Source organism: Podarcis melisellensis (assembly GCF_964234715.1).
Source record: "Podarcis melisellensis genome assembly, chromosome: 7".
NCBI lineage: Eukaryota > Metazoa > Chordata > Lepidosauria > Squamata > Lacertidae > Podarcis > Podarcis melisellensis.
Window position 1 is genome coordinate 84,795,744 of NC_138539.1, and position 15,300 is coordinate 84,811,043.

The 15,300-nt window shown below is 41.9% G+C and overlaps 1 protein-coding gene across 8 annotated transcripts in view; it reads right to left on the reverse strand.

The window, feature by feature from the left end:
• Positions 1-15,300, reverse strand: part of ENOX1 (ecto-NOX disulfide-thiol exchanger 1) — a 291,224-nt gene that overhangs the window by 62,219 nt on the left and 213,705 nt on the right. For all 8 annotated transcript variants that reach the window (XM_081917831.1, XM_081917828.1, XM_081917832.1 and 5 more), the window contains one exon: positions 10,130-10,342. In XM_081917831.1, the coding sequence (XP_081773957.1) occupies positions 10,130-10,342 (213 nt within the window). The remainder of the gene's footprint in view (positions 1-10,129; positions 10,343-15,300) is intronic.

A 15,300-nucleotide genomic window follows, 5' to 3' on the forward strand; every position in this document is an offset into this window, starting at 1 on the left:
ATTAAGGGGTCTAGTTTATTAACCAGGAGATTTAGATTCCAGACATAATTCTGTTTTGTCTATCATAAGTGCAAAGAGCACTAAACTTAATCAACAATCTGTGTGTAATTAATTAGTGACAGAAGATTCAAGCAGAAAATATTCCTGAAGATGCAAGGAAATGATATTCTACCATTTTCCGACCGGAAATGTTCAAGTTGGAACATTATGATTCTTCTGCTGAAACCCTTGAACTTTGAAGTTTCTGATTATGAAAATGGCTGAGAGCTCTTTTCTACAGGTGTTAGAATTAATTATAAATACTTCTGCGATCACTCAAAGATTTCAATGCATGAAAGTAGAAAAATAAAATACTGCAGTATTTTAATTACCATAGACAGATGGTTGTTTTTCCATGTTTGCCCTGAAGAGAGTTGCTTGGCAACATGTAGTGGCCAAACTTCTGGTTGTGAAAAAATATGCAATTTTTTCTAATGAAACCAGAATAGTCATCTGCTGAAAAGACAACCCACTAATTCTCAGCTCTGCAGAGAGCAATTTTTAATGCAAATGTTAGTGAGTTCCACTATCTGTGAGAAGTAACTACAAGTAGTACTGACCCCACACTACGGAGCTGAATTTAAAACTGGATACCTTGCCTTACCATATAGAAATGTGCAATTCAACCCATGCCTCAGGCACTAGACCAAAAGAATTTCATTTCCCCCAATTTTTCATATATTAGAATAAACCAACCACAAATCAAACCTTATACAGAATTTTTCAAAAAAATAAAATCATGTGAAAAGGAATTCATTTATGATACATTTTGTCAAATATGAAGTGTGAATCTAAATGCTGAACAAGCATAAGATTACATGTACTTCCACCCGCACGTCTAAGAGGAATGGCCTCTTAGAAGTGAGCCCTACTGACTTCAATGAGACTTGCTCCAAGGAAGCAGCACTTTGGTACTCACAGAATTGTGTATGGAACTTAAGCAATGTCCTTCACAACCTGGTTTGGAATTGCCTTCAGGCATGTCAAACATGTTACATGAAACTCAGTGAAGCAAGAGTTCACTGGGAGTAATTCTGGACTCACAGCTGTCCATGGAGGCACAGGTCAAATCTGTGTCCAGGGCAGCTGTTTACCAGCTCCATCTGGAACGCAGGCTGAGACCCTATCTGCCTGCGGACTGCCTCGCCAGAGTGGTGCATGCTCTAGTTATCTCCCGCTTGGACTACTGCAATGTGCTCTATGTGGGGCTACCTTTGAAGGTGGCCCAGAAACTAATCCAGAATGTGGCAGCTAGACTGGTGACTGGGAGCGGCCACCGAGGCCATATAACACCGGTCTTGAAAGACCTACATTGGCTCCCAGTACGTTTCCGAGCACAATTTAAAGTGTTGGTGCTGACCTTTAAAGCCCTAAACGGCCTCGGTCCAGTATATCTTAAGGATCGTCTCCACCCCCATCGTTCTACCAGAGGTCCAGCACCAAGGGCCTTCTGGCAGTTCCCTCACTGCAAGAAGCCAAGTTTCAGGGGACCAGGCAGAGGGCCTTCTCGGTAGTGACACCTACCCTGTGGAATGCCCTCCCACCAGATGTCAAAGAGAAGAACAACTACCAGACTTTTAGAAGACATCTGAAGGCAGCTGTTGAGGGAAGCTTTTAATGTTTGATGTATTACAGTATTTTAATATTTTTTGGAAGCCGCCCAGAATGGCTGGGGAAGCCCAGCTAGATGGTCGGGGTATAAATAATAAATTATTATTAATTGTTTATTATTATTATTATTATTATTATTATTATTATTATTATTATTATCATCATCATCATCATCATCATCTCTCTGATTTGGCGAATGATCAATTTCAAGGTCTGTAGCTGCGTCTAGCACCTTGCCAATGTTACCTGTTGGTGTTGAGGGCACAAACTAACCAGAATGGCTTATGACCAAGCTTGACCTCTACCCAATGCACGGCTCCACCCTCCCAGCCAGTGTAAACATTGGTAGAATCACCTCCAACGGCCTACAGGTGCTTATCAATGCCCTTCTTCATGAAATCTACAAGATTATTGGCAATAACGTCTGATGGTTTTTCTCTCTTTGAGGCTTTCTCTAGAGCAGCCTTTCTCAACCTGTGGGTCCCCAGATGTTGTTGGACTACAACTCCCATCACCCCTAGCTAGAAAGGCCAGAGTTCAGGGATGATGGGAGTTGGAGTCCAACAATATTTGGGGACCCACAGGTTGAGAACCGCTGCTCTAGAGGGAAGAGGTAGAGAGAGGTATCTTCCACCTGGCTCACAGCACACAGAACAATGCTGTTCTGAGATGATGTGCGGTCATCAAAGAAGATGCTGTCAACTTCACGCTTCTGACAAAGATCATCAAAGTCTTGATCCAGGGGTATCATAACTTTTTCTTGACTTTATTGTGATCAGCTACAAGTCTCTTGCCTTCTTCAGTGATCAAGCCAGCATCCATAAAAGAGGCTGTGATGACGGCAGCTGTAGCACGGAGGCCAACGCTATATCTGATGTTCTGCACAGCAACATTATGTATTTCTATTGCGCTTGCCTTTTTATGGAAGGCGTTCTTGGTTTTCCTAATGCCAATTCATAACTTCCATCATTTCCATCTTGGGCATCAACTATTTGTTCTTCATTTTCATCAGCATAGAAAATTATTTCATTTGATGGCACTGAAGCATCCTGCTCGCTTCCTTCTCTGCTTACATTCAGAAAGCCACCTTCTCCCGTCTTCTTGACGCTTGTGCTTTTTGACTTGTCTATTACACTCTGGCAGGTCTAGCAAGCCAATCTGATGTGGTCCAGTAGAAACTGTCTTCTGGCCTTCAGTGAAAGCAAGTTCGTGTGTGTGTGTGTGTGTTTGTGTGTGTGTGTGTGTTATATGCAATTTAATATAAAATATGCATAATATATAAAAAAAAGTATTAATATATAAGATAACTGCAGGTACTTGGCAATCATTTCTCATGATTTTTACATAATTTTTTCACGAACAAGTTTAAAATTGTTAGAAATTCCACAAAAATGTTTAAAAGTCAGTATTTTTATGTAGTCCTTTACCAACCAAAACTAAATTATATTAATTTAACAAAAAAAATTACTTTGAAATCCCAAGTCAAGTTACAACCCTTTGGCACCTCTCCTTTTTGGAAATTGAAAACTGAAAAATTCAACATGCTCCAGTGTAACAGAACTATCTCATTTGCACTGAGATTCGGAGAGAGTTGGAAATCATGCAAAACGCTCTTACAGCTGAGAGAAAATCCCTGCAGCAACTGAAACTGAGGCTTGATTGCAATGAACAGGGGAAGAGACTTACTATTTCTTGTGCTCTGCAAATTTCACTGCCAGTGACAGCCTGTTGGGGGCTGCAGAGCGCCCTTACCAGCACTGACACCTGGTTTAAAGATCATACTAATGCAAACAGAGGCATTAGTCCTGCCTTCATGTAATTTTAATTTGTTTCCCTCTCCGCCACCTCTGCAAGGGCCAATGTTGTTGGCAGTGTTAAACTGGGCCTTTTCTAAACTGGGCCTTTTCTAGTGGTGGGCATTTTCTAAAGCAGGGGTCAGCAACCTTTTTTAGCCGTGGGCAGGTCCACCATCCCTCAGACCATGTGGGGAGGCCAGACTGTATTTTGAAGGGGGGGATGAACGAATTCCTATGCCCCACAAATAAACCAGAGATGCATTTTAAATAAAAGGACACATTCTACTCAGGCAAAAACACACTGATTCCTGGACTGTCCGTGGGCCAAATTTAGAAGGCAATTGGGCCGCATCCAGCCCCCGGGCCTTAGGTTGCCTACCCCTGCTCTAAAGGTTTGGCAGGCTGGTAGTTGAGCCTTGCAAGAAGGTACCATGTACTGATGGCTTCACAACATGATATCGATCGGAGCATGAATGAACGGAACCGCTCAAGCATTTTGTGTTTGTTTTCACTTCTAAAATCAGATTACACTATTTTCTGATATTGCTTCGGATACATCCGCAGCGAGAGGAATGCTGGCAAATATGACAAATCATCAGAGATCACCGAATGAGCGCATTTGCAGTCTTCTCACGTGGATCCCCCAAGACTGCCGGAAAAAGGCTGCCACTTATGTTACTGCCTAAGATTTTTGCAAAATGCCCCTCATGTTACAGAGAACGCTTTTTATAGAACACCCTGCACATCAGTGCTGGGTTAAAAGGGTCTATATCATTATTATGATTTATTTTCTATTCTAAAGACCACTTTGATCTCTAGCAGCTGTTTCAGTTCCAAGCATATCAGAACAATAGCAATATGTGATTTTAATGAAGAACTTCACACAAGGATCAGGAGGAATGAAAAGTTTAAGCAGTTGGGGAGAAGTCAGGGTCCAGCCATGCCCTGACTGAGATAAGAGATTGGACACTTTAGTAGATGTCTTGAGGGAACTGATGTCTTTGGCATCTCCCCTGCATTTTAAATGCACACATCACGGCATCGATGCATTACTTTATTAGCATTTTGCCCTCATGTTGCCAATAAAGCCATCAAGCCTAAAAGAGAAAAAATGGATTCCCCTTGCTCGTTTCCTCAAGTCTTGCTTCACAAGCTGGATTGTGACTCACAGAATATATTGTGTTATGAGGGGGGAAACTAGCTTATTTGAAGGAAGCAACACCCATCTTGAACCAGTAAGAGATCTCAAGGGTTTCTGGGCAAGGAAAACAGTGGTGCGTGCACGAATGCAAGCTTCAGAAGGGAAAAGGGTATAATGAGTCTTAATGAGAATGGCGGAGGGGCAGCATCGTTCAGCAGAAGTGCTATGCAATAAGCATGGTTAAATATTCATCAACAAGCATCTGTTGATTAATCTAACGTCATATAAAATTTTCATTAGCCAGATGCAACATTTTGTCTCGCTGTCAATAACGGAAGGCAATTTCCCCCTTAAAGTATCCTGAGAAGATAGAAGATGCAAGAATATGTTCTCATGAAAACCACTGTATTTCCTGTAAATTGTATGGATAAATGGAAATACACAATACACAACTGTATTGTGATAGGCTTGTTGGGGGGGGGGTAGGCAGGCTGTATGCTGAGACATTTCTAATGCCTGGCTACCTGGTGAGCAGTAATGGAACAAAGATGGTGGCTTGGTGCAAATGGGTGGTAGTTAGAAAGACATAGGCCACAGTTGAGAAGGGAGATGGGTGAAGTAGAAGCTGGAAGAATTGTGCAGGCTGGGAAACGAGAGAGAGAGAGAGAGAGAGAGAGAGAGAGAGAGAGCTGTTTGAATCCAAGGCTGTGGCAAGAAGCAATACCCTCTTGGGGGGTGTTAATGAACTTAACCCCTCCATCAGAGGCTTAGATTGTATGCATGTGTAAATAAACCCTCCCTTGTATTACCTCACCATGGTTTGCCACCATTCAGCGCCAATGGATAGCTCTAGCAGAGAGGCATTTGAAACAGCCAGCGCCATGTATAGACCAGGCCATGGCAGGTTTCTTGCATTCCTTCAGCAACAGATAACCCCAGATTGATGGAAGCGGCAGCTCTGTCTGGGTGGTTAACTCTACCCCTGCCTTTTCTGGTTAAAAGGAGCCTTGTCCATTCGCACTTCAATTCTTCCTCCAAGCTGACGAGAGGAACACCTCAGGAAATTTACCAGAAGCGAGTTGGGCTGAGGAAAAGGAACCTTCTGTGACAGAGCACAGGGCCTGCATACCCTTATAACAAGGAAGAAGACGTATCTCTCCTCCAATTTCTTTATATGTGAATGGGGAAGTGAGTGAACAAAAGACGGGTGCCACTGTCAACTCTGGTTTAAACCTAAAGCAAGCCCTTTTCAAGATACCATTGAATGCCACCCCGTCTCTGAGCAGTGCCAGATTCCAGTGGTTCCAGGTGCTTACTCAGGGTCTGTGTTTCCTTTGTGATGAGGTACAGCAGGGACGGTGGCATCTTTAGGATCAATGGTTTATTTACACATATATACAACCTGAGCCAGAGGGTCTTGCTTCTCCCAAGCTCACAGCCTTGGGTTCCTGCAGAAATCAGGCATCTCTCCAACTCTCTCTCTCTCTCCCTGCCTTCCCAGCCTGTAGCTTTTGTATCCAGCTCACATAATTCAGTTCTCCATTCTGGCCTTTTGTCTTTCTAACTAACAGACAGTTGAAGGAAAGAGGCACAGAGCCACTATACTACTTTGCTTTGAGCTCTGACCAAGCCTTGGTCAGAAATGGGGCTCTGATCAGAGAGTGGAGGCCGGCGGTAATGTCAGGACGTCATTCGCCTTGTGAAGTCTCAGGTTCATTTCTCCATGGCAGCCCAGGTTCAGATCCCATGAAAGTGGGGGTTTACACCGCCAATCTGATCCTAGTCAGAAGCTGGCGGCTGAGTTCTGAAAAAGCTGAAGCCTGACAACTGAATTGGCAGAAAGAATTATAGCAGTCAAGGTGAGATACGATAATTAATGAGTTGGTGTCTGCAGGCCAGCTTTGGAGCAGAAAGGGTGATGTTTTCCAAAGAACACGGCTTTGCAACAGAGATTATTTGGTGACAGAGTGTGTGGAAATCTTAAGTCCCAAGTCTACAATTATCCACTGGTGAAGTGACACAATATTGCAGTGCAGTCAGCGTTTCTCAATCTCTTGTTGCTTGGCCCAACTACTAAATTTCCCAACTCTCTGGGAACTAGGTGAATGTGCAGAGATTAATGTGAACACAGCATATGGCTATGAGAATCTGCTGGCATTAGTGGAGGCCAGAGAAAGAAATGGGAGGGAAAGGGTTTTGGTTTGTTAGGGTTTTTTTGTTCTTGCTTTTATCATGCATTTTGTGCTTTCATATTGTATTTTTATGTTGTGAACTGCCCTGAGATCTGTGGATGAAGGGTGGTATACAAATTTAAATAATAATAATAATAATAATAATAATAATAATAATAATAATAATAATTGCTATCCTTTGGAACCCCTGCAAAACTCACTAAGCCTGCTGCAGGCTGGACCAGGTTGTGTGCAATGCAGTTGATTGACAGAAAGAGAGAACGAGGTGGAGAGTGCGGGGATAGTCAGGAACTCTTGAGTCCCTCCAGTGGACGCTGCTAGCAGAGGAGCGGCGGCGGTTTCACCAGCGATATACCGCTGAGTGAAGCCGACATTGTGGTCCTCATACCGGTTCTGAGCGATCTATCAATAGATTGCCCAGGCCTGATGGGTGCCCAATGTGATGCACTGTCCAACCCTCCTGTTGGATTTTAAGCAGCAGAGTCAAATAGGGTGTACCAGGGAAAGACCAGGTTTGTCAGGGGGTGGGGGAGAGGAAGTGTTGGACTCATGTGGGGCGCTCCCCCTCCAATGCTCTTTTTCAAGGGAAAGGCTGGCAGGAGGGCTCAATGGACAGAGACCGATGACTACCATTTTTTCTTGGGAATATTCATGCAATTCCATCTACCTAGCAATTGGATCATTACTCAAGTGAGTAAACTGACACTTCTCGGATCTTGCAAAAGCCTATTCTGTAAACCAGATTTCAACAAGATTTCATGAGATACTGTGCCCTAAAACTGCCAGTGCCCTGCATCCAACAAATAACTGGGAAATTGACGGATAGTTAGCTATTTGGATCGAATACAAATGAGCACCTCGTAAAGTTGAAAGTTATAGAAATCCAGCATGCATATTTATAAAGGCAATAAGCTTTTAGAAGAAAAAACATTGTTTCATCTCTGCTTGGCACCAGTCTGCCCAATATCAGGGTTCTGGCTCACAGACTAACCCACCACTCTAAGATATTTGCATGAACTGTTCTGATCTGTCGATACAGCTTGTTCTCTGCATTGGCTTTTCATGGAATGAGAAAGCACAATGGCAAAGATAGCTCTGTGATATCTGGGGAATACTTTCCCTTCCATCTGCTGCAGACTCCATAACAAAACATGTACAGTCCCATGTTCTGAGGATTGAGATCAATAATTCAGAAGCATCTCCGACCAGAAATGAAGTGGCGGTTCTTGTTACACTTTGGAAGAACAGGATAAAGAGGAAAGAGAGAGGAGTATCGGATGTCCCCAGGAAAATCTTTGGGGAATGCTTTCAACACAAAATGTGCTCTATTTTACAACAAAAGCAGTGGGCGGGCGGGTGTCACACAAGGGTTTGAAGACACCCTTCCCATAAGATAAATCTCAAACTCAGCAAAACCATTAAACTTCCATGTTACATTTGAAAAAGGGAACAAGAATCTAATACCTAACCAACACAATAAAGAAAGCAGGTAGAGTCTAGATATAAAATGTTTTCGATCTTTATTATTTTGTTTTTATTGTACTTTACTTTATTGTACCCATTCAGCCTAGCTAACAAAGGCCAATCTTCAAGAAAAGGAGTCTGGTAGAGAAAAACAAATTCTACGCTGTTCTAAACCATACCAAGGTTGAAGTTTCAGATAATTAACCTAAGAAAGATTAATTACTGATTGCTAAATTAATTAAATACTGATTAGTAAATACATTAACACATAGTCATGATTCTTTTGAAAGAAATAATGTATAGGCACTCCCCTTGTCTGGCTATGTCCTTCAGACTATGAGCTTCTTGAGGGCAGGCAACCTTTTAGTAAAACTCTGGAAGATGCCTTACAATGGTGATATTACACTTAATAGGCTTGGGGGGACTTTCAGGGAGGGAAGGTGGCGCACTAGACATCTCTTGTCGACACTCTGCCAACAGAGATAATTATGGGGTGACTAATGATAGCTAAGCTATACTGTATTTACTCAAATCTAATGCTCACCTTTTTTGGCCAAATTATGTTGCGAAAATTAAGGTGGACATTCGGTTTGATGGCACATTTACATTCGCCAGCAAATACTCTCTCTTTTTGGTTTCAAGTTTCTGAAAATTGAGGTGCGCATTAGATTTGATGTCGCATTAGACTCTAGTAAATACGGTAAATCTTGGTTATCACATTTTCTCTGTGGGGGGAACAGTGGAAACAGGGGATTAACCTCTGCTACTCTGAAAAGGCGACTCCATGCTGGGATAACTGAGAAGCTTTGACTGAAGTGATTTGTCTACCAGTTTACTGGATCCAAGCTATTTTCCACATGGTCTAAGTAAAATAAAAGTTGGTTTTAATGTTCATAACTAAAGGGGCAGGAAGTACTTTTTATTACAAAAAAAGGGAAAGAATCTGCCAAGAAATTATTCTGATTATTTTTTATGAGGAAGGCCCATTAAGGTTATGGAACTGATTATATTTTACACACACAAACCCCTTGGATAATTAATTGGTGCATAAGGCAGAATTCGTACTCACACTTGCCAATTTATTTATCAGATTTTTCTGCCACCTGGCAATCTATAAGGATCCCCAATATATATAAAATATCATGTTGTTGCTGCTGCTAATAATAATAATAATAATAATAATAATAATAATAATAATAATAAATAATACCACCTGCTCTTCACCAGCAAATCCCTAAGCAGGTTACAACAATTTACAATACAAAACTAAAAACAGTTAAAACAAATCACATCCACAGGGATCAGGTGAGACCTGCTTTGACAGGTAAACTGGGACGGCTTCCACCTCCTCTGGAATATGGTACCATTTTGTCGTAGCATCACCTGCTTCTGCTCAGGACGTCAAGTCCTTCTACTGTTTGAGGGCAAAAAGAGCAGCTGGGCCTCAGTTGAGATACTCAGTAAAGGCGGCTGGGTTTTCTGTGGCTTGGATATACTCTTGTTTCCTAGAGCTAGACATCTTTTTATTGTTTGTCTAGTTACAATCCCCTCCCCAAAGAGTGAAAACAAGTGCCACTTCCTACAAGACTCCAAGATGCTATCAGATGAATCTCAATGCAAAAATAATTGGGCTTGCTCACAGCAATGACAGAGGAATCGCCCGGTCAGTCTCCTTACATTTCCCTTATTGCTTCGAGTTTACTGACAAACGACAACAGCACCACTGAGATAACGTTGCTCACCTTGAGAAGTAAAATCTTATGAATGGTCCTTGATCTTCCACAGTGACTATATCAAAACTACTTACCCTCAGGGTTACAACACCACCACCACCGATTACCTAACACCCCACCACTACCACCGGAAGACTAACGGGTGTTACTTACATTGAGTGAGGATCCCCGTTAAGGCATTTTTGAAATTCTCCTTGGCTAGCTCCATTTCTTGTTCGTGAGTTGCCTTTTCGTTCATGAGTCGGCGGATGTGGCTATTTGCCGACTGCACCATGGAGTAGAACTGGTTGGCCGTCCGACGGTTCACCTCTCCCCTCTCGATCCAGGTGAACAGCACTGTAATAGCTTCTGAAAATTTGCTGTCATCTACAATCAATTCAAGAAGTTCAAATTACGATTACATGCTTTGTGCTATGAACACACTTCTGCCCTTATGAATTAATCGCCTCATAAATAACATTTATGATGTTTCTTACACTAGACTTCACTTAACGCCCTAACATAAAACTTTATAAATTGTCATCCAAAGGCCTAATTACTATGAGTCTTGTAAAATGTTGTGGCTTGAATTTTCATCCAATAAAGCAATATGAAGCAGCTTCGCTCTGGGAATAATTATATGATAAGGATTTTTAAGGCTCTCCCTGCTCACAGTCAAGAGTAAGATGAAGAATCATTTAAATGTAAACTATTAATTTATCTTGTCTATAGTGCTTTCAGTGACCAAGTGCTCTGACCCTGAAGCCTTCCGGCCTTGTAGCTTTGAGCCAGGATCTGCCCACCCATGAGACAAGGTGAGGCAACCGACTCAGGCAGCAGGATCCACAGGGGCATCAGAACCTAATAAAGATATTTATTTTTCCCTTGTTCACTCACCCCTTCTTCCCTGGTGGGAAGTGGGCAGCAATTTGCAGTTCAAATAGGTGCCCAAATGTCTTGGGCTGCCAAATCGTAATTGATTTTCCTGGGGGGATAATTTTATGTGTGTGCGTATGCTGCTATCTTCACTAATGAGCATGACATTGGCATGTGCACTGGGAAGGGACAAATCTGAGCTTTTTAATCAATGTTTTCAATTGCCTTTAATAATTTGGTTCTTTAATTTGTGCTAAGGACATCTTATTTAGGTACCACTGAATAATCACTTGGCTTTAATAGCTTATTTTAAAAGGTGGGCAAAAAAAGTGTTCCAGTGCTAATTAAAATATTTGCAGGGGGTGGGGGAAATTAACATGGTACTAAATTGGTGTTGATCAGAAAGGAAGTGGGGCTATTTTAACACATTTTTAACTTGACTAAATCACTTTTTCATTTAAATATTTAATTCCACAAATATTTCATTTTTTAAAATAACAGGGAGAACATTTTAGCACAAATTGAAAACCTGGTTTTACAAACTGAGCTTCTTCTTCTTCTTCTTTGGCGATCGCTTGTAGCTGAGTAAGATTGTCTTTCACAAACATGGTTTTAACAATGAGTCCACAAGTGACTGTGGAGGCCAATTCTGGATCCACACGTCCTTCCACAGTGGGGGACATTGGTTTCCGGGCGGGAGTTGATCACGGTGTGGATTTGCGTACTGGGTGGTGCTGTGGTCTAAACCACAGAGCCTAGGGATTGCCGATCAGAAGGTCAGCAGTTTGAATCCCCATGACGGGGTGAGCTCCCGTTGCTCAGTCCCAGTTCCTGCCAACCTACCAGTTTGAAAGCACGTCAAAGTGCAAGTAGATAAATAGGTACCGCTCCAGCAGGAAGGTAAACGAAGTTTCCGTGCGCTGCTCTGGTTCGCCAAAAGCGGCTTAGTCATGCTGGCCACATGACCTGGAAGCTGTACGCCGGCTCCCTCAGAAAATAAAGTGAGATGAGCGCTGCAATCCCAGAGTCGTCTGCAACTGGACCTAACGGTCAGGGGTCCCTTTACCTTTACCTTCCTCTTAGCACGTTTCTCCCTTGTGTCCTGAGTTTGAGTGTCTTCAAAGCCCATGACACCTTAGGTAAAGGCTGTTCTCTAACTGGAGCGCTCGCAGGCCAGTGTTTCCCAGTTGTCGGTGTTTATACAACATTTTTTTAGATTTGCCTTGAGACAGTCTTTAAACCTCTTTTGTTGACCACCCACATTACGCTTTCCATTTTTAAGTTCGGACCAACTGAGCACACTGGTACCAAGAGGAAAGGTAATTTGGACATTCAATGGAAAACTACGACTAGCTGTAACTCCCTGTCCCATGACTTCAACCCTGCCAGAATGAGATAGATAAAGGTGGACCAGGCCACTGGTGGAGGTGACTTTTTTCATGACTTTGAAAGTGGGAAAAAGGCATCCCAAATAGGACAGGGGACACTGATGTTCAAAAATGAAGCAATCCTGTTTTTAAGGGATGGGAGGCAACCCTATCCTGGAGAAGAAGAAGAAGAGTTTGGATGTGATATCCCGCTTTATCACTACCCTAAGGAGTCTCAAAGCAGCTAACACTCTCCTTTCCCTTCCTCCCCCACAACAAACACTCTGTGAGGTGAGTGGGGCTGAGAGACTTCAAAGAAGTGTGACCAGCCTAAGGTCACCCAGTAGCTGCATGTGGAGGAGCGGAGACGCGAACCCGGTTCACCAGATTACGAGTCTACAGCTCTTAACCACTACACTGCACTGGAGGGCCTCTGACAATACAGACCAAGAGTCTGACTTGGCGCAAGACAGCTTCTTATGTTTCTTGCACCACTGCCTCATGCGCCCATCTGGAGGGAGGAGCTCCCACATGGTAGCAACACCTCAAACATTCCATTCAATTTTCAAAGAAAAATGGCGCAAAGCGACAAGGAGTGACAGCAGCTTTGTATTCCTTATAAATGCCTCGTTCTACCTCACCATTTGCCCCTCCTCATCTGGAGCCCAAGGAAAGAAAACAGGGACGCCATTTTAAAGGGAAACATAGCCAATATGGAATGAGTCGAACCACTACATCACTTGAAATCGCAGCCTTCTAAAGCCGCTTTTTCTTTCTCAAAAACAAAAATTCAGCAAATGTTATTCTCATGTGACATTTGCTGCCTAGAGTAACATGTAAACTGAGGAAAATAAGCTGGAAATGAGGTTAAAGCGGACAGAAAATGTGATGTTTATTATTATAATTGGTATCTTTATTATACAACGCTTTCCAATCAAGTCTGTCTTTGCAGGAACAACCTGAAGGCTGCAGACTAAAAGCCAGAGAATGGTGGAAATAGGTCTGAACAAAAGAGCACATCTTTTGTGTGTTTCTGTCCAGATCCATCCCTGTAATTTAATAAGAGAACTCTAATTCTGCAGTAGACTTTTAAATAAGAATTGTTACTCCACTGACGTTTCAAAAGTCAACATATTAAAAATTCCACAAATTTCTTTATTAAGAAACCAGAAGCATTTTTACTTGGCATTGTAGGAGATGATATAAACAGAAAGGATTGTAAGTTGTTTTTATATGCAATGACGGCAGCAAGAATATTATTGGCACAAAAATGGAAGCAAGAAGAATTACCGACAAAAGAAGAATGGAGGATGAAATTGATGGACTATGCAGAATTGGATAAACTAACCGGAAGAATTCGAAACCACAGAAGACTGGTGTAAATTTACGGACTATTTGAAAAGTAATTGTGATGGCCAGATTACGTTTGTCGGTTTGCAAGAAGTTTTGTGAGGCAAATTATTTTAATTATTGCAAAAATGGTTAAAGAGGTGGATTGTGAGTTAAGATAATTAAAGGCAATAGGAATTTAAGAAATGCAGAAGAAATGATAAAAATGGTGGATCATCAGTGGTGCTGATGGAAGTCCAAAAAGATTGTATAAGATGTGAAGTTCTGTGGAATGTATAATAATTGGTATGTTGAAATTAATAATATATATATATATATTCCACACATTTCTTATTCCACTATAGGACACTCAGTAGTAACATTCAAGAGACAACTGTTTATTAAAAAATGAGATTTTTTTAAAAAAAATATGATCATCACTAAACAAAGTTTCCACAGTTGCAAAACCATTTAATTGGATGGAAACAGCATAGGTTGTTGCTGAGCTTGGCAGCAATTGTGTGTGCAACATTGCAGGGTTAGGGAAATTCCCTGAGTGCTCACAGGAAAATCTAGGCCCACATCACCGGCAAGCTGCATGGGCCTGCAAGCCTATTAACAGTTAATTGACGGTTCTGTACAAGGAGAAAAATCTTCATTGGTTCTGTAATTAGGAGATACAAGTTGCTAACAATTTAACAAGTGCTAGAGGGAAATTATTCACAGCTCAACTACATTACCTAACATAATGCCCTCTCTACGGGTTATTTTTAAAATCCTAATTTCATCTTCACTCCTTGCTTCCTAAATTGATGAGCCGACTGCCCAGTGGCTTACATGCTGAAATAATTATCTTCGTTGAAAATAGAACGCAGACCTCCTCCTAAGCGTCTGTAAGTTCACCTGGATCCCTGACAGTAAATTTATTTTTTGTCTGCTGGAGCTATCTTATGGAACGCAAATAATAGAATCCAATTTAAAAGCTGGGCTTGGTTTCCAGCCTTTTGCAGCCTCTCCTTCAGAGTCAAGCTGACACCGTTCAAAAATATTACTTCAGAGGAATGCAAATAAAAAAATATAATGTTTTGTTGCTTATATAAATGCTCTTAGGTATAATTGATTTGCATAACTGATCTTTTTGTCATTGTTTGGTATACTGGAGCACTTTCTTATATTAAAAAAGTCATTCTTCTCCAACTGTACAGTATATTTTAGAGGAAATTATTGCATGGATGGCAGCATGTCAATTACTCAAGCATAAACATACTTATGGGAAGTGCCATTAAAACCTTGCAACACAGACTTGTCTTGAAAGTCATGATTTATATATTTGAATGCCATCAGCTGATGAAAGTCAACCATCTGGGTGTCCAATGTAAAGTATCTGTTCAAATGTTTGAACCTCAGGTCTTCAAATCTGCAGATAAAGTTCTCATGTTGCAACTCCCACCATCTTGAGAGGGGTGACACTCAGAGAAGCTCTATTTGTGAGATCCAATATCTTTGCATAGCCACCAAAATCAGTAGAATAACAGCAGCCCTTCTGGGGCTGCGGAGGCGCCACCAAAATCGGGTCCTCCCTTAAAGAGGGCATATATTGCTGTGAGACCTGGAAACAGACGCCCTGTGTTGTGTGTGGGTACGATTGGTCAGCCACAACACCCGATTGGTAGGTCCCTCGAAGCTGGGTGCAATCTGGCCAATGGGACGCAGTCCAAACGGTTCAAAGGACCTATTTATGCATGTGACCCAGAGCCTCCTCTTTCGGCACAT